The sequence below is a fragment of the Palaemon carinicauda genome, chromosome 14, assembly GCF_036898095.1.
Source record: "Palaemon carinicauda isolate YSFRI2023 chromosome 14, ASM3689809v2, whole genome shotgun sequence".
In the NCBI taxonomy this organism is placed as follows: domain Eukaryota; kingdom Metazoa; phylum Arthropoda; class Malacostraca; order Decapoda; family Palaemonidae; genus Palaemon; species Palaemon carinicauda.
The window spans coordinates 22,472,227-22,492,450 of NC_090738.1; the positions used below are offsets into that span (position 1 = coordinate 22,472,227).

At 41.4% G+C, this 20,224-nt stretch overlaps 1 protein-coding gene across 6 annotated transcripts in view; it reads right to left on the bottom strand.

Annotated features, from left to right (window-relative positions):
• Positions 1-20,224, bottom strand: part of Nipped-A (Transcription-associated protein Nipped-A) — a 124,155-nt gene that overhangs the window by 71,226 nt on the left and 32,705 nt on the right. For 3 of the 6 annotated variants that reach the window (XM_068386924.1, XM_068386925.1, XM_068386923.1), the window contains exons 7-14: positions 18,660-18,895; positions 12,916-17,655; positions 12,216-12,436; positions 10,703-11,576; positions 10,023-10,174; positions 9,614-9,886; positions 8,721-8,853; positions 8,390-8,553 (exon numbers count right to left, since the gene is read on the bottom strand). In XM_068386924.1, coding sequence (XP_068243025.1) covers positions 8,390-8,553; positions 8,721-8,853; positions 9,614-9,886; positions 10,023-10,174; positions 10,703-11,576; positions 12,216-12,436; positions 12,916-17,655; positions 18,660-18,895 — 6,793 coding nt within the window. Of the gene's footprint in view, positions 1-8,356; positions 8,554-8,720; positions 8,854-9,613; positions 9,887-10,022; positions 10,175-10,702; positions 11,577-12,215; positions 12,437-12,915; positions 17,656-18,659; positions 18,896-20,224 lie in introns of all 6 variants that reach the window. The other 3 variants (XM_068386921.1, XM_068386922.1, XM_068386920.1) reach the window with 1 other exon arrangement.

A 20,224-nucleotide genomic window follows, 5' to 3' on the forward strand; every position in this document is an offset into this window, starting at 1 on the left:
CTACTGAAAAAAAGTATAAAACTTATAATTCAAAAAAAAAAAAGAAAAAAAAATTTGAAACTTTCAATTAAATCAATGTTTCATTGAGAAAATATGGTATCTGATTTAATAGTTAAAAATTTAACAAAAAAATGTCTTAGTTTTAGAAAAACATACAAGAAATGGGAGAAAATATTTTTAATCTAAATCTACCATAAGTAAAACTAGGGGGGGGGGAATAAGAAAAGTATATTAGAGCTCTCAGGAGAGCCAACTAAACACCTCTATATTTAATATATTAGTTTATTTTCTGATGTAAACACACCATGAAAATCATGCATACCCTCAAGAATATATGACACAGTTAGGTATAAATTACTATAAACAGAGGTTAGGGAAAATTTAGGTATACAGTAACCAACCACCATATGAACCAGATGTGTTTGGCAGCTGTAAAGTCTGCTAGTCCAACATCACTAAGTTATAAAACTCACAAATCACCCTCAACTCCCAACCCTTTGTCGTTTTCTGTCAGACGATATTGCTACCGTTAGCTAACTAAGCTATGAATTTAACAAGACTTCCTGCATTTAAATATCAAATGAATTAGTAATCTATAATCTATTTATGGATTTTCTTCACAACCTACTGACAAAGTTTCAAGTTCTTTTCTGGTTTTCACTCAGCTGATCGCCCAAATTCTAATGATTACTTACATGTAATCATCGATGCAAGCAACAGCCATATCACGAATTCCTGCAGCTATTTGTTCTTAATGTTTAAAATAAAATACAGTTACATACTTCCATGGCATCTAATTGCCCCTACTTTTATAAAAATAAAAAATTTTAAGTAATTTTTATTTTTCCTAACATACTTACCGAGAACTACTTTCTTAGGAGTTACCTGTAACCTCATCTCTACCGACCAGAGTTTTGTGTAGGGTACCCTTCATCCCGTTTTCTATGGAGGCCCACCCCCGGCATTAAAGAATGTGCCCCGAGGGTAGGCTTATCGCTAGGTCGATGTCCGCCCGGGTCAACACCACCAGTAAGTTCTATTGAAGTAGCACAATACTTGCAAGGGAAGAGAGGCACTCGGGGAAGGAAGGGAGGGCCATTACCCGAAAGTAGTTCTCGGTAAGTATGTTAGGAAAAATAAAAATTACTTAAAATTTTTGATTTGTTCCAACACGAATACTTACCTCGAACTACTTTCTTAGGAGACTTACACTTAAGGAGGCGGGAGTGCTATTCTGACCTACAGACCCGGTAAGCGGAGGCCAAGAGGCCCAGGAATAACGGTACCTACTAGAAAACGGACGAGAGGGTAACTACACAAAGAGCTCACGTTAGTGTCTAAGTACTCACCCTTTGAAAAAACTTCTTCTGATGTTGCTTCCAGTAGCGTAGTCGTGAAGAACGTGTTATCCAATGGTACAAGTTGGTACTCCCCGATGAGGCTAGGGAGCAACTGGGTAGGATGGAAGGACACGCACCTGTGTCTCCCGGTTGCTATCCATGATTGAGCCTGGGGCTTTTACCGTTACACCACTTGGAGGGCGGAGATGACTGTTCCAATGGAGAACCCGTCTAAGGACTTCCTCGAGCAGTCCTTGAGGTAATGGGCAGTAAAGGTCGACTGGTTCGACCAAGTACCTGCCCGAAGGATCTGACCCACTGCCATGTTTTTCTCAAAGGCTAAGGACGTGCTCAGGCCTCTGATGTCATGAGGTCTGGGGGTGCCTGGCACGGCCAGGCCTTCTTCCTTGTAGGCTCTGGCAATAACTTGTCTCAACCAAAAGGAAATGGTGTTCTTGGACACTTGCTTCTTAGTAATACCCGTGGATACAAAGAGGCTCTTGATGCCTGGGCAGAGATGAGCCGTTCTTTCAAGGTATTTTCTAATGGTCCGTACAGGGCATAATTTCAAATCCTCCGAATTACCCGTCCTAGGGATGGCTGGTATTGAGAAACCCTCGACTTCGGATCCCAGACTGCCGGGTTCTGGGTCTTCGTCACAAAGGAAGGAACGAACTTGAAGGATACTTCTTTCCACCCCTTCAAATGAGAAACGTCATATGACAGACCATGGATCTCACCCACCCTCTTAGCGGACGCCAAGGCCAGCAAGAAGACGGCCTTGAGAGTGAGATCCCTGTCCACGATATCTTTCAAAGGTTCAAAGGGGGGGGGCCACACAACATCTTCAGGACCTTAGCTAAGTCCCACTGGGGCACCCTACTCGCCTGTGGGGGGCAGGACTGCTCGAAGCTCTTGACAAGCATCGCTATGTGCCTAGAGGCCCCCAGGTCGATGCCCTTCAGGAGGAAGACTTGGCCTAAGGCTGCCCGAACACCTTTTATGGCTGGGATTGACATTCCCATCTTGTCTCTGAGAAACACCAGAAAATCCGCTATGTCTGGGACAGAGGCCTTAAGAGGTTTAATGTGCCTCTCGGAGCACCACTTCGTGAAGGAGGCCCACTTAGCCTGTTAGACCGCGGCTGAAGACTTTCTCAGGTATAGCGACATCCTCCTAGCAGTGGATGAAGAATATCCTTCTTTCTTCAGGAGTCACTCGATAGTCTCCAGGCGTGAAGACGTAGGGAGAGTGGGTTGTCGTGGAGCCTGAGAAAATGAGGTTGATGCAGAAGGTCTGACCTGTCAGGCAGAGGCCACGGGGGTTGACTCGCCAGGTCTTTTAGGTCCGCGAACCACTCTCTCTCCGGCCACCAGGGCGTTACCAAAGTCATCTTTAGGTTTCGGGCTGTCCTTACCCTGTTGAGCACCTGCCTTATCAACGTGAAAGGGGGAAAAGCGTACACGTCTAGATTGTCCCACTTGTGCTGAAAGGCGTCTTCCAAGGCTGCCTTCGGGTCTGGTACAGGAGAACAATATACGGGGAGTTGGGCGTTGAGTTTTGTTGCAAAGAGGTCCATCACCGGGGAACCCCAACGTTGGATGATGAGCTTGGCTACTTCTGGGAGGAGGGACCATTCTGTCCCTATTATCTGGCCCACTCTGCTGAGACCGTCGGCCAGCACGTTTTTTCTTCCCGGGAATGAACCTTGCTAACAACACCACTTGGTTCTCTTCCGCCCAATCTAGAATTTTTATGGTGAGATCGCACAACTCCTTCGACTTCAAGCCTCCTTGCTTCTTTATGTATGCCACTACCGTGGCGTTGTCGCACATCAACGCCACGGTGTTTCCCTTCAGAAGATCTGCGAAGTGTAGGCAAGCCTTCTGGACTGCCTTCAACTCCAGAACATTGATGTGGAGTTCCTATTCTCCGTCCAACCAGGTCCCTCGTGCTGTTTCGTCGAGGAGATGGGCTCCCCATCCTTGGTTGGAGGCGTCTGTGAACAGTAGTAACTCGGGGGGTTCGCTCGCGAAGGGCATCGACCTTGCGTGAGTTCGACCGGCAATGCCACCATTCCAGGGAGGGCCTCGTGTTTGGTAGAACTGGGATTAGGACTTGTTGCGAGTCCAGTTGGCACCAGAGGTTCTTCAGGTTCCATTGCACGGCCCTGAGCCTTACCCTCCCTTGGGGAACTAGTTTCTCCAATGAGACCAGGTGACCTATCAGTCTCTGCCAGTCTTTTGCTCTCCTGGGACGCCCCGATAGGAACGGCCGAATGATTTTCATGAGGTTATTCATTCTGTCTCCCGAAGGGAAGGCTTTTCCCAGAATGGTATCTAACGTCATTCCCAAGTAGGTCTTTCTGGTGAATGGGGATAGGTTTGATTTTTCCGGGTTGATCACGATGCCCAGATCCTTGCAAAACTGTAGGAGTTTCATCCCTTGTTCCTCCAAGAGGTCCTTCGAGGAGGAAAGAAGCAACCAGTCGTCCAGGTATTGGATGAGGCGAATGCCTTGTTCGTGAGCCCACACTGAGACAGGCGTGAGGACTCTCGTGAACACCTGAGGCGCTGTTGACAATCCGAAGCAAAGGGTCTTGAATTGCAGGATCTGGGAACCCCATTTCACCCGGAGAAACTTTCGACTCGAGGGGTGGACCGGAATTTGGAAGTAGGCGTCCTTGAGGTCTATGGTCATCATGTAATCTTTCTCCCTCAAGGACAGTAGGACTGACTTCGGAGTGTCCATTTTGAAGTCCGTCTTCTTGATGAACTTGTTGAGAGCCGACAGATCTATAACCGGTCTCCACCCCCCCGTCGCTTTTTCTACCAGGAACAGGCGACTGTAGAAACCCGGGCCTGGGAGAAGAATTTCTTCCATGGCGCCCTTCTCTAACATGGAGGACACCTCTTCTTGGAGGGCGGTCTTCTTCAACGGGTCTTTGGGAACCAGCCATTCCGCCCGGTTGGCCGGGATTAGAGAGGGTGGTTCTGCTAAGAACGGTAGTCTGTAGCCCTCCTTCAGTACGGACACTGTCCAAGGCTCCGCTCCGTGAGCCTTCCATGCTTGCCAATGTAGTCTGAGGCATCCCCCAACCCGAGGCTTGGGCGGGGATAGGGGGCCTCCCACTCTATCTCCTTCTGGAGGAGCGGCCTGAACGGCCTCTCCTAGAGGCAGAATAACCTGTTCTGAAGGAGCTTGAGGATGCTGGAGCCCCCCTACGGGGGAGCTGAGGCGCTGAGGACCAGGAGGAAGAGGGAGCCTCTCTCCTCGTCGTGCTGGGAGAGGCCTGGGCCGTCGCGGCACTATCTGAGACGGACCTCTTGTAGGGAGGTCTCCTAGAAGGCGTAGGCCTGGGGGTGTTCGAATCTTTCCGCTTCGAGACCTTCTCCATAATGGTCTCTAGTTCTTTTAGGGGAAACAAGGAGTCACCCCACAAGGGCAGGCTCCTCATGCCCCGCGCTTCCCTGTCTGGGACCTTCCGGGACACCTTAGCCAGGACGGTGTCTCTTTTGCGGAGTACCCAATTCGCTGTCAAGGCGAGCGACTGGTACGTTAAGAATTTTAAGGTTTTACCCCCGGAGGTAATAAGTTCCCTCAGGAGGTTCTGCTGGTCAGGGTCCGCGGGGTCGAAACGAGGCTTGCACTCCTACTAAGGTGGAAGCCCACCAGTCCAGCCAAGAGGAGACGTTCACCAGACTCCTCGACATTTCTTCCATCAAGGAGGCCTCCGATGGAGAAAAACAAACTGGGGCCGAAGAGACGCCCTGACCCAGGATGTCAAGGGAAGGTTCCACTTTACAGGGGCCTGGACGACGCCCCTCTGGCACATATACTTTGCCCTGAGTCTTGAGGCCCTGGAGCAATTTTGAGAAACTCTGGTTTTTGGGGGCCTCGGCATTACTAGCCACCACTTTGTCCACATACTCTTGCCCTAGGACCAGATCTCGGGCTAGAGGAAGCGCTAGAGAGGTCTTAGGTTGGGTAGGGGTCTGCATTATCCGTAAAAGGCTGGACCTCCAGTAGTCTTCGTCAGTAGCTGCAGGTTCCTCAATCTTATGGTGCCTCCTGATAAGGCCAACTCAGCGAGGCCTCGCGTCCGCTCAAGGGCTCTGGTTGACGAGGACGCGGTTCCCGTGGGCTGACCCGACAGCGGGAACCGTTCCTTCCAACCCGAAGGCCGCACCAGCTGGGCTGGTTCGGCCAGGCTGCCCGAAAAGAAGCGCGTTTCCCCCCGCTGGGCGGGGTGAACCGGAGGCTTCGAGGACTTGCGCCTACCTGTAGAGTCCTTCCTAGGCCTGATCCCGAGGAGCCGGGTCACCGGGCACTCACCACCGGGCGCTTCGGGTCTGGAGTACCAGGCATTCCCTTGCGGTGGTACCGGTTTTCCCCGGCGGGAGCCTCCGCACCAGGTTCGGGGGTCAGAACTGGCATCGCCATGCCGTCGAGGACTACATACTGTTCGTGTATTCTCTCTGGGGGACGAGGACGCGGATCCCCGTGGGCTGACCCGACGGAGGGAACCGTTCCTTTAAGTCCGAGGGCCGAACCAGCTGTGCTGATTCGGCCAGGCTGCCCGTAAGGAAGCACGGTTCCCCCCGCTGGCGGGGTGAACCGGAAGCTTCGCGGCCTTACGCCTGCCTGAAGAGGCCTTCTCGCATTTCTCCCTGCGAGGGTTATATCTGCGTCTGGAGGATGGCCTTCGTGGCGAGAAATCCCTGGACTGCCGGTCCGGGGAACGCTGCAATACAGACTTGGGAGGCTCCTTCTCGGCGACGTCCTCGGCTGCAGAAGTGACTGAAAAATACGCCAAAGAGACTGGAGAAGAATTAGGGACATTTTTCCCCCACATGGGGTCATCAGAGGAGACGTGGACTGCTTGCACCAGAACTCCGTCTCCCAACACACTCCCGAAAGTAGTTCTCGGTAAGTATGTTAGGAAAAATAAAAATTACTTAAAATTTTTGATTTGTTCCAACCCGAATACTTACCTCGAACTACTTTCTTAGGAGTTACCTTCCCCACAACGGACCTACCTCGTCTCCTACTCTGAAGGGGCGCTAGTCTTCTTAGGCGACCTCTTCGTCGCCTACTTCTTCTTGGTGCTATACCGCACCCACTCAAACTCCTGGGGAAGAGCAATGGGCACTTCCCCACAACTGACTTACCTCGTCCCCTACTCTGGGTAGGGGAAGATGGCTGTATAAAGAAGCTCTATTCGACGAGGCATCGGGTGAAGTAAGCGGCGAGGAGAGGCTCGTCTACCTATGAGACCTCTTGGATGCATTCTTCCACTTGGTGCCGAAGCGCACCCACTGCACTACGTTCCAGGACTAGCACTCCGGACACGTGGCTGTAGGAGAACATAAGCTGCCCCTACACGACGAACACAGAGGATAAGGGGAGGAAGGATGATTTATTGTTCAATTGTTCTCTTCAGCTATTAATTCCTTGAAGGGAATCAAGGAATACACTGGGTAAGCACAAGGGTGGAAGGTGAACACACAGGAACACCCGGGAACAGTACACAGGAAACACAAGTTACCACGCGGGGAACACGTGGGACACACAGAACGCACACAAAGGATCGATAGAGAACGAGGCCGACGTGTTGACACGTCGCGACCAGAGAACTTACTGGTGGTGTTGACCCGGGCGGACATCGACCTAGCGATAAGCCTACCCTCGGGGCCCATTCTTTAATGCCGGGGGTGGGCCTCCATAGAAAACGGGATGGAGGGTACCCTACACAAAACTCTGGTCGGTAGAGAGGAGGTTACAGGTAACTCCTAAGAAAGTAGTTCGAGGTAAGTATTCGTGTTGGAACAACTAACCATTACAAGTTTTTTTTGCATTATTATGCACTCTTGCTGTGAATGTATCCATTTTTTATGGGTAGGCTGTCAGCTAAATGATGAAGTTTTTTTAATAATTACACACTCAACCTAGAAAAAGTTATCAGTTAAGAATTAAGAAAATATCTCATGCACAATCTTCTCAAAATTGAGTAGACATCAGATTAAAATAAAATTTCAATCCTAATTAAAGAAAAAACATTCACAGTACTATGTAATTTTACTGTGTACAGTAGAACAGCTGGCTTATAGTAATCAAGATGCCTTTATATCTATTTTTAACTACCAATCATATACTTCATGTTGCATAGTGGATTCCAGTTTATTTCTTGAGCAATCAGTCCCTCTCTTTCTCTGTAATATGTTTTATCAAAGATTCTAATAAAACAACATTCCAAACTTTCTTATTTTCTAATGAAGTTCAAAATACAGCCAAGTGTCAGAGCAAGGAACTTACCAACTGCTTAGCTGTGCAATTTGAAATTCAGACATAATTTGTAATTTTCAATGTCTCTTGATCTATTACTTATCATTTTTACATGTTCGTCTTGGTAGGAGTTTGTCAGTTGAATGTTCGTATGATGAGGGGTTACCGTACTGTTTTCATTTTAAACTTTTTGTGTACAATCTTAAATTAATTTTCTCTAAATTGCAGAATCTACCTAAGAAATTGAGAACAAAAAGTTATGAAATCAATGCTGCATTAATTCTGAGAATGACTTTTTCAGCGGTGAAGCTTAAACAATCCAAAAAACTTCCCTTTTAACAATAAATATAAAAAGCTAAAATACTGAACTCAAAAGAATGTGATCAGCTTGCTCCATATCCAAATGAATATCAGCAAAATACCTTCCCAGTATCTGAATATTGCTTCTTGAATTTAAATCTAAACACTAGGAATCTGATGACCAAAAAACTGTACAGAATAATCAAACAATGAAATTACCAATAGAAAGTATGGCTCAAACCCTTTAGTACGATCAAGGATATATGACTTGATGTACAATGAATCCAAACCTTATCAGGCACAACTCAAAGGGAAAACAACCAACAAAAAAAACCAAGTTAGTAAGAAAACCAACATACTGAGAACCATCAATATGCAACCAAACTCCAAGCTACTGACAAGCAAGCTCAATATCTCAAGAAACAACCAACCTCCAATGGCATTGAGACAGACTGAGGTTTTACCTCCTTTTCTACACTGCTTTCCAGGGCTGAATCCAGGTCTGAAGTCTCCTCTTTGATACTGGCAAACACTGAAAAGTTAGCTCTTTCTGCTGCATCAGCCCAGTTTATCACAGCCGTTACACAGGGGAGGAGGACTTGAAAGTTACTATTTTGTATTGAATTACCTAGAAATAGAAACAAAACATTATCAGTTTTGAGAAAATTGGTACAATCTAATATAAACTATTTGATGTCACAATATACTGATAATATTAATGACTTTATATGGTAAATAAAGATAAAAAAATAAGTGCAAAACAAACAGTAGATGATATAAATATATAACACTCACTTTGAGCTGTAACTAATAACAACTGAATGCATTGTTTAATCCAATAGTGAGGTCCCATGTGGTCCCAATTCTGAGAGCAGATTATGTAGAGCAAACGATCATTAACACGTGCCTGCATACTTTCATGGAATACCTGAAGAATAAATATATGCAGAGCTATCAGCATCAGTATTATATTTGTGGGTAAAAATGCACAAGTCTAAATTCACCTTACAAGTTGTTTGATAAACATTTGACACAGCCTCCCTTGAATTTAGTATTACACCAGAACCCCTGAAGGAAATGTTAACCTTCTTCATATCTTGAGTAGTTCAATTAAATCATTAAATCCCCTTTTGTTATAGAAGCCAATAATAGGCAATTTTGTAACCTTATCTAGCCTGAACAAAATGAAAGAAAAGAAAAAGTGAAACCTAACCCACAGGAAATTAATAAAAGAAATTATTTACACCCCTGTTTCCTAGATAGAGAATGCAATCACCACAAAACTTTATTCTGATTACTATCACAGGATCATTGCAAGCTCTATCTAACACAGTGCCAGAGGTCTGATAGGCATTAACAATTGTTATACTTTGTGGCACATCTGTAACAAAAATTGCATTTCTATACAAATAGATAAAATAAATAAATACAGACCAAAATGACAAGTTGAAAAATGCCAAGGATACAATAAGTCATTGAATGACTTAGGGTACATTTTGAATTACTTTGTTTCACAAATTGCCCAAAGTGTTAGTACATACCGGTATGTAATCCCTTTATAAAGACAATTATTGAAGTTATATAGAGTACAAAATAACATATGGATTGAGGTTAAACATCAATTTATTACTGTATTAAGTATATCTTAATCAATCCTGTCCTAAGCATTAAAGAAAGCAGACACTAACCTGGAAAAATTTGGCCCTTATATGTGGTTGTGTACATCTTAAACCAGCCAAAAATGCTGGTTCCAGCTTCGCTGTCAATTCTGTGTTTCTTAAAGTTTCATCACGATACACATGAATGACCAGTTCCAAAAACTGTGCCATTAATTCAGTGTCTTCAGAAAACCGTTTTTCTACATACTGCATCAATTTAACCAACAAAATTGACTTTTCTCTTAAACTGGGTCCTTGATTGATGGCTATCGGTGTCTTATTCTTTACCCACTCTTCCACCATCTGCAAATTAAAAAATATTTACACCAGCCCATTTCTAGAAAATGTACATTAGTCAAAATAATTATATCATAATTTTACCAATATATTACCATCAAATTATTTATTACTGCATTCATAAAATTCTAAAGAGCATTACCTTTGTGATTGCTTTCATAACTTTGACATCAGGGGTTTTCTCTATAAGGCCAACTAAGATTGTGCCAATGAAAGCTTTCTTCATTTCAACACCCATGACACCTACACGATTTTTTACCAAGTCCAACGAGAGAATTAACAGCTCACTTCCAACTAAAATGAGACATGCAATAAGTTAATGTTCCAGAGAATAAATTACAGCTATCAAACAGCACAAAAAATAATATCTGGTTTTAAGAACTGTCACTTCAAGCAGCAAATTGGATAAAGAACACCAAATATCCATTATCATCAGTGTGGCAAAATATATGAGTACTTCTAAATCAATAAATACTTGGTAATTATACAATGAACATCTGATACAGACATCTGTGACAGCAAAATACAGAACTTGATTTCTAACAATTTATAAAAAAAAAAAAAAAAAAAAAAAAAATAAGCTAAAAAGAAAAATTTCATCAACATTATTTCAATTACATGAATTATCAATACCTTGCCTACCAGTAAGTATATATCCTTATCATACAGCTCAAGGATTTTAAGGGCTAGCTAAGAAGTAGTAGTTAATAAATTGATCAAATTTACTGCATTATCAAAATAAAAATAAAAATGAAATTGATTTAAATTATTTCTCTCAACTAAATTCCAACTTCAAAGAAAACCAAACATTTTTCAACTTACCAGCACTATTATCTGTAGCTGTATGGCTCAGGTGATCTCTTGCCATTCGCTGCAATACCTTCATGAAGGGCATGATCAGTCGATCTATGTAGCAAGGGTTGTTTTGACATGCTGCCTTCAGTATCATCAATGTCCCAAATAACATAGTTGGAGGCGCACTAGCACTTTTTTCATAAGAGGATAAACCCTCAAATATTATCTTAGCTATTTGAGCATACAAATCTTCCAGCTCTTCGTACCGAGAAGCTACAGTTGCACTCGTTGGTTCCGTAGGGAAGGTTGCCATCAAACGAGCCAAAAGGGAATGTGTGAGTCTTACTACACGCGAATTACTGTATGTCATACAAGCTACCAAACCACGCTTTAGTCCCCGCATTGCTTGCAATATCTGCTCTTTCCTCAATGTACCAATGAGGTAAGTAAAAACTTCTAGTCCAACACACACATTAGCTAAGTTAGGCTGGGACGATTCCAGACTCAAGAAATGCTTATCTAGCCAAGCTAATTTAGGGTCTGCATTCGGCCACATATCGGGTTTAAGAGCTCTCTTTAGAAGAGTTACACAACGTGCTGACAATGCCTCACCGGGAGCCACCATACCTGGCGTAGTTGTGCTTTCATTAACCTGACATGCAAGTCGAAGCAAAAAGTACACAACAGCATCGGCCTGTGTCTTTTCCATTGGTTTATTCATGTCAATGCTTCCTCTAGAGCTGCCACCAACAGATACACGAGCTCGTTTTGCATCTGGTCCTTCAGTTGAGGAGGACCGTTTGATTCCACCTGGTTGTTGTAAATGGCTTACAAGGGTTTCTGAACCATTATCACTATCAGCATCTTCCTTCACTCTTTGCTCCTCCCACTTGATACAAACCTATAAAATCAGAATTATTGATAGTATAGCTCTAAGTCATTCTATAAACCACACTAACTATCACATTAACCTACCTATAAGACTTTACAAACTTAGCATCATTAACATTCATCAAAACTTGCATAAATTAATATTCTAACTATGGTCTGCCGTCAAAATCATTTTTTAAACTATATCAAAGGAAATTTGACTATACCAGAGCCAAATTTTTCATTCCAAAATACTTTAGTCGGTAAAATTGTATCATAAAAAGTAGAGGGTTCTGATAAAAGACCTTCTAAATTTCAATGACTAATTACAATTAGCCTAGTTAGACAACTATAAATGAAGTTCAATGAACTTTACAGAATCAGCAATGAACTTAGTAAAGATTCAGTGAAATAATTCTATTCTAAGTATAAAAACATGGGTGCCATTTGGATAAAACTTGCAATTAAGTGGTCTCAAAGCTCTCTGAAGATATAGATGGGGTTAAATCTAAGGTGACAAAAATGATAAATCCATAAGTTTCCTTGGAATAAGATGATTATTCTCATATATCTAAGGTACACATTTTGTTTTGTTCGTTTGATTTAATGTTTCATACTGGATTTATCACTTTTTTAATTGGGATTTCAGCTAGGAACAAGTTATACTTACTTCAGCCAAATCAACAGCCAATCTCCTTTGATCTAAATTAGCTGTTGGAGTGAAGCCAAGACGATGCATTGCTTGTGTGATGTGATGCGTTAGATGGTGACGCACGGGATAGTACACATTTGCATGGCGAACAACTAATTGTAAAATGTGCACCAGCTGTCCTACTGAATGGCCTTCCTCTACCAAGATCTTACGTGTCCAATGGGTTAACATTGTGTTACCTGAAATATTTCATAAATGTATCTAAAGGCTACAATATTAACTATAATAATTGTACACTAAAGTACATAAAGGACAACAAGAGCTTAATGATTATTCAATTACAAAGCAATACCCATTATCATTAATAAATCACTTATCATCAATGGTTCAAGAGCTAGGCTATTTATAATTAGAAACAAAGGTCTCATTCAATTTTTTTAAATGTTACAAAAATTTTCATCAATCTGAAACTTTAACACAAAATAGCCTTAGCTTTGTAATTGTATAATCATTTTCTTTATACTTAATCCCAAAATTATTCCTTTATTTTGTCCTTTCACATGCTTAATTGTATACTTTGCATTAAAGTTAATGTCTTGAAAAAATATAAGACAATATGGTACATATTTACACTCCCTAGTCACTAAAAAAAATGCTAGACACAAGATATAAACAATTACAAATAATAAAAACATTTTTCCATTATATGGTCACCTACCATCTTCCATCCGAACAGGCATAGCTGGTGTCAGGATTTCCAAAGCTTGACGAACAACACTCTTAGCCTCCATTGCATGAGCCTTCAACAAACTATGGAAAACCTGAAGAACAATACGTTTGTGGATGGCAAATTTGGCAATTATGTGTGATAACAGCAGGTGACCATGGTACTTTGTGGCTGGATCAACACAATTCTTTGAAAGCAGACAAGGCCAAGCAAAGGTCATTAGCCTCCTTAGTTTCTGTCCCTGTCTCTGGTTACCAGCATCATGAATATGACCAGAAGCTTGCTCTACGAGAAGACAAGAGAACTGAAGTAATAAGATCCTCACCGCATCACTGTAAACAAATGGTTCATCTGGATTGATAACACGAGTTATAAACACTGATACTACATTATCATGGTGGTCTTGATCTGGTGCTAGAGGGTATCCAATCAGTTTCTCCCCATCTCCATTTTCTAGGCTTACAGTTAAGCAAGGGATAATGATATATTGTAGAATGCGAGCCTTTAACTCTTGAGGTACATTTACATCTTCAAACATTTCAACAAATTGGAAAAAGGCAGATCTTTTCCAATCAACAGAGTATGTCTGAGCAACAGTTTGTTCCAAGAAATCTCTCAGGAATTGGAAATCAGGAATAAAACGTCCAATAAAAGCTCTCAATAACTGGAACAAAAGTTTAATATCTTCTGTATGATGTTTGAAGTATGTGAGCAAAATCGACACAACCATTCGTGGCTCTTTCCAATGCATGAAATCTGTACTTTCAGCAGAATGATGTCTTTCCTGAAACTCATCTGAGATCCACATATTCTTCAAAGCCAATATCAGCTGACTCTGTGAAGCAAGCCAGCTCTCATCAGATCGGGTAAGTAAGAGAATGACCCGTACTCCAAGGTACTGTAGTTGTGCTTTATCAGCAGTAGACACAGGCTGTTGTTGTTGCTGCTGCTGTTGTTGCAAACTTGCTATTTGTACTGTAGTTGGTGTAGTAAGGAGGACCGACAGCAACTTTTCTGTACAGGTCTGTAAATGTTGTCTAAATGGAGCACTGTCTTTGTGGCGGATCAAAAACTCTAGGTACCGAGCCCACTGTTGATCTCTAGCATGTGGATCTGACAAAAACAGCTCAACAGTTTCAGATGGATACCGCAACAGAAACTTCATCAATGGTTCTCGGAATGGACTTCCAGCCTCAACTGACAATGCACGTTCTGTCTGCAGCACTAATTTGCACAAAACTTCCACAAAGCGAACTGATGCTGCCGGAATCTGGTGGAAAATGCCAACAATATTGGCACACAGTTTTAAATCATTGTTGTCTTGCTTAGTCACACCAGTATTTTGCTTCCTTGTAACAATAGCCATCTCAATAAGACTTTTTGCATGTTGAGTAAGCTGTTCACAAAGTTTTTCATTGAAAGTATAAGGAAAGAGTTGAGTAAGATAGGATAGTCTATGAATAACTGGAAGAGTAACACTTCTATAGTGGCAAAGTTGTGATAATAGGGGACGCATAAAATTATGGACCACTTCCATATCCATTTGACAACCCTTCTGAAATTTATTCAAGCACTCAAAGGCCGTTTCTTGAAGCTCAGGATGGGATGAATTATTAAGGGCTTTGTACAAAGTTGGAAATATTTTCTCTCTTATTTGAGGAATATAATGACAAGCTGCTAATGCTTTAAGGGCGGATTTCCTTAGGGGAACAAGGTTTGCAATATTTTTATAACAAGAGAGTTTAGCTAAATAAGAATCTTCCGTCTCCACTAACATGTGTAGTTCGGAATAGAAGAACTTGTGTTCATTAACTGTCAAGTCTAGGGTAAAAAGTCTAGGTTCAAGAGTAGTGCAAAAAGTGTTTCCTTCCATTAAACCTATCTGAACATTTGCTGGCTGCTGTCGCAAAGGATGTTTTTTGGGTGGAATCATGTCAGCAAGAACATCTTTATGAGGCTGCATTACCTCCGTAATACCTCGGCCACTTAGTTTTGCCAACACATGAAGACTTTGCATAGCCTGTTCTCTCACTGTGGTGTTTGGAGAAGTCACTTGTCGTACAAGTTCGTGTGTTACATCATGAAGGGATTTAGTCTGAATCTGACGCATTTCATCTGTATTGTGTTCTTCCTTTAGAGTAGAGCCACATACTTGTAGCATCCTTTCCAAATTGTTCTTCGCCATATCTACTGCCCCACTTGATACCTCCCCAGTTAAGTCCATCATAACAAAAAGAAGAGCTCGCAGAAACAGAAATTGATGTTCCAAGACCCATTTCAATGCCATTCTTTCAAACAAAAACTTTATTGCAATACATCCTCCAAGTTTGGCATACCAGGCCCTTTCATAGCAGAGACCACACATTTTTTCGACTAGATATTCCATTAGAGGTAACTGACATGCTCTATCCTTAGAGCCCAAAATATTTGTTGCTGCCTCCATAATAAGGACAAGAGCAAGATGGCCCGGCTTGCAGAGTTCCTTTTCTTCATGCCCCATGATTACAGCAAGAGCATCTATCAATACCAATGGATCCATGCCTTGAACTTTATTCCAACGACCCATCATGTTAAAAGGTCCCGCTTGCTGGCCAATGGCAACCATGGTATAATGGCGTACTAAAGACACCATCGTTGGTAATACGCTTTGCCGTAACTCCTTGATAGCAGCTGCTACAAACATAGCTGTGACTGCCATCTGATGAACCTGTCGAGCTTGGTCATCTGGGCATTTATAATATGTACCATGAACAGATGAGATTTCACCATCCCTAAAACTTGGGTGTGTGAAAAGCTTATTTACCATGTGCTTTTCTTCATCATACTGCATGGATCCAATAAGGAAGCACCTGATCACCTCCCAACATTGGCGACGATACCACGGCTCTGTATTGGAAGTCTTAAGAGCTGTAAAGGCTGTCTCAATAATTTTTTCAACTGGTAGATTAATTGGAGTTTTATGATCTGGGAACTGAATTGTTATACAAGTACTAGGATTCTCTTGCTCATTATACTCTAGTTTTTGAGGCTCAATCATCATTTTCCTGTTTCCACCACCAAACTTCCCTAGAACTCGAAAAGCTACTTGAGCAATGTTATCGTTTGGGTTACGCAGGGTTTTCCATAAAGCTTGCATTAACTCGGCTCGGACTGGTTGAATGTGCTCATATAAGAAATCAGGTTGTAGGTTATCCACACAGAGCTCAAGGGTTCTAAGACCTTGGGATATTAAAGTTTGAGAGCCATTTAAAGCCGATACAAGTGGATCCATAAGCATGGGGAGGTATGGAAGAAGGGAAGAGAGACGGACAGGCACAGTTAAACACAATTCCACAAAAAGGTCTTTCATGTGCTGTTTATGTAAACCACTTTGCAAACTGTTGAGTCCTTGCAGCAATGTTGGCAACAAAGGCAGAAATTCTTGATATAAAAGATCATGGCTCCCACCACCAATGGACCTAAACAACGCTCGTAGAAGTAAAAAATAATTATAAGGATCCTTGGCACTCATCGCTAATTCCATTGATCTGTTCACAATCTGATGGAGATGAGGCTTCAACATTTGCTCATTTTCTGCTGCAAACAGTGAAACAGATCCAAAAACTAGTTTGAACAGTTTCAGGTATAAATTTGATCTGTCCATTGATGTACCCATCTCCTCCATGTGACCTAAAAGGTATTCTACCAAAATAGTAGCAAATATGGGTGAAGTAGTTGAGTTGGCCAGAAATGAATTTGCAACAATTTGAAGAGCTGTATTGTGATATATTCTTTCCACCACAAAATCGATTGTTGTTGAAAATATTTCCCTAAAAGTATTGGGATTCATCATTATGAAAACTCCTGCAAAATGTTCTAACACTTCCTTCTCCTCTTTTGATCTAACTGTCTGAGGTACCTGACCCCTCTGCCCTAAAGGCTGTTGGTTACCTGGTGCATTCAGTGTGTAAATATCTAAGGCTTGCATTGCCCACTTTACCAAGCGTATAAAAACAAGAGTTTCTTTTGGGTGGAATGCCTTGTTTGGAGGTAGGGTTGGTGGATCAACTGCAGATTTACATTGAGCACAACCCCAAGTGATAGTTTTCACACCACAAACCAAAGTTTTGACTAGAGCTCTACAATCTACAACACTGTAATTTACTGTAACATTTGGAGGGAATCCTATTCTTTGAGTATCTCTGTCCTTGCTTTCATTTTCATTCACATTTACTTTCACATCTTCCTTTGGTTCTTCTTTTATTGTTTCTTTCAATGCGGCAGCACTGCTGGAAGAACTGGCATTTCCACTGTTGATGCTTCCTGGACCCGAGGTGATTGCAGGAGTTGAAGGTTGTTGCTGCTGCTGCTTATGCTTCAAGTAAGGCAGCTGCAGCTGGGCAATGGTTTTAAATTTATTCACAAAAACATACAGCATTCGGATTAGTAAGTCTCTTCCTGCTCCAGGTTCAGCCGGATTTGCTTCACTACGGCTTCTAATGCAATCTACTAAGTTGAGTAAAAGTTTACATGACATAGTCTGAATACTTGTAGGCAAAGTCTCATCGTGGATATTCTTGGAGAATAAATGGACTGCTCGCGTTAATGCACCCATATCCAGTTGCTGACGTACATGATGAACAAGATCTGCTAAGGTAGAATAAGCAAGGGGTCGCAATGTCTCGTGAGCTGTCCATCCTCTTCCGAAAAGCAAACTTTCATCAAATAACTTATCAATGTGTGGCACAAATCCTGAGGAGAAAAATTAAATTCATCTCTCAAAAGAAAATAATAATAGAAAACTTAAGCTACTCTTAAATTGTAAGACCCAAACTACCACACAAAATAATACTTTTTATATCATAAAATTTTTTTTTATACAAACCCATCTTTCCTGTTAAGCCTTAATTTGTGGTGGTCATAAACAAGCATCATTGATAGACTTAAAAAGAGAGAAAGCAAAATAGCAATAAATTATTATTCATGCAAAAGTACCCCTGACTCATTATTAGTGTTAAATGCCTTTGTCTCTCTTGTGTAATTTAAAAAAAAAAAAAAAAAAGAGAGAGAGAGAGAGAGAGAGAGAGAGAGAGAGAGAGAGAGAGAGAGAGAGAGAGAGAGAGAGAGGTGCAAAATTAAATGAGAGAATACTTATAGAAAGAATGAGAAGTAATGTGAAAGTACTTCAAAATTACAATGAAAAGATTCGGGAGCAAACCAATCAAATTAACCAAAATACAAATTTTAAATAAAAAAACACAAATAAATAAAATCACTAAATTATGCCCAAATACCACTCGAAATAATAAGAGGTATTAAAATTAAGAGTTAGGCTAAACATTAATGAAGGAAACTAAAAAATATGGGTAAAAGGGATACTCTCAAAACTGCCAACAAGCTAAAGAAAATATTTGTCCTGTGTTAACATGACAACCCAAGAAATGATGAGGAAGGCATGTATGAATAGTCTTTTTAATCTATAATGACTTTTCTCTATTCAAGGCTTTTGAATATGAGCATCAGAGGATATTCGAAAACGAATTAAGGCTATGGCTGATGGATTTGTAAAGATACTATATTTCTCACGAAAATGTCATATAAAGTACTATATAATCAAGTACAACAACAGGGTCACCTAACTGGGGAATCAGCTTATATAAAGTAAGTTGTCTACATTTCAATTTCTTTGAAATTTCAAAAATTGTTATAACAAAACCATTATAAACATGATCTATAAAAGATTTCAAGACACTCACGGTTTCGTAGTTCAAGAGCAAGTATGTGCTTAGTTGCAATAAGTAACTCCTTTCTTAAATGGGCAACTTCATTGGGGCACAATGCAAGAAGTGTAAGCATACCCTGCACAAGCTTTGGAGAATGCTGGGCAACAACATCTTGGTATATCTTCAATATATAAGCTAGAAATGAGAGGGTCTTGATCTGTGCTGCTATAAGATCAACGAACACCTCTTTGTTGAAAGATTCATGGTCCCTGAAATAATGCGAAAAAAAAAATTACATTATTAACATACCCCACTGATAATATCTCCTGAGAAAAAAATATCCATAAAAAAAAAAACCTATTTCTATATACAAACTCATCCCAATATAGAGCTCACATTCAACAACTTGAAATGTCTCAGACCATGCAGTTTTTTGTTAAATCATACAACTAAAAGTAGCAATATTGCATAAGTAGCTCAGGAATCCTGAAGTTCCCTGGAGGTAACTGCCTAACTTTTCATGCAGTCTAGAATCTTAATTACAAAGTCAAGACTAGGAATACACTTGTTACATGAGTGATGCAAAAAATTGCAATTTGTTTTACAGCAAACCTAGCATTCTTAAACAAACTGAAGTAGTTTAAGAGGTAGATGCAAACTGCTGAATACCTAAGAATATTAAAAGGACCTACAGGATTCAATGAGTTGATTTTGAGGACTAATGGTCATATCTATGATTAATACCATGAACAAAAAGATTCCCTTCATAGCATCTCAATAACATACTACTGATGCACCAATGCAAAGAAGGAAATCCATTGGTAATTTTCTATTATAATAGCCTTTCTGCACTGAGCTGCTTTCCCTGTTGGAGTCCTTTACCTTGTAGCATTTTGCTTTTACCATTAAAGTTGTCACTTGTCTACTAATAATAAACGGGACCACTTCAAAGGTATGGGGCTGTAAGATAGTTAAGTGGCTCAAGGGCCATCCTTGTCAGTACAATACAAAGAGTTATTAAAAGTATCATTGACAGTAAAACAAATCCATGGTAATGTGTAGGTGTCAACTGATTCAGAAGATGATACATAATAACCCCTTCCGTACGATAATGTATATATATTAAATCCCTTCGGCATCATCTTCCTATTCTAAGAATAAGACTGCCACTGGGATACCATGACCTGTTCTCAGCACATGGGGATGACTGCAAACAGTTATGCCCACTACACAAAGTACAGAGAGAGAGAGAGGGGACTTATAGCTGGTCTTGCCATGAACCAATTGTACAATCCACCATTTCTCCCACATCCATAATCACAAATCTGTAAAGAGAAAAAGATCAAAGACCTTGGAAGAGTGACAACAGTAAATCTGACTCACTGCAGCCAAAGACAAAAGAAAAGATTTTGACAGGAAAATGGGCAGGAGTACTTGCTCCAGCTCACCACCAGTTGTTAATTACCTCATTACTAGGTAGTAGGTTGGCTATGGCACCAACAACCCGTTGAGATACTACTGCTAGTGTTATTGGGTCTTTGAACTTGCCAGACAGTACATTGGATCCATCTCTCTAGTTACGGCTTATATATCTATAC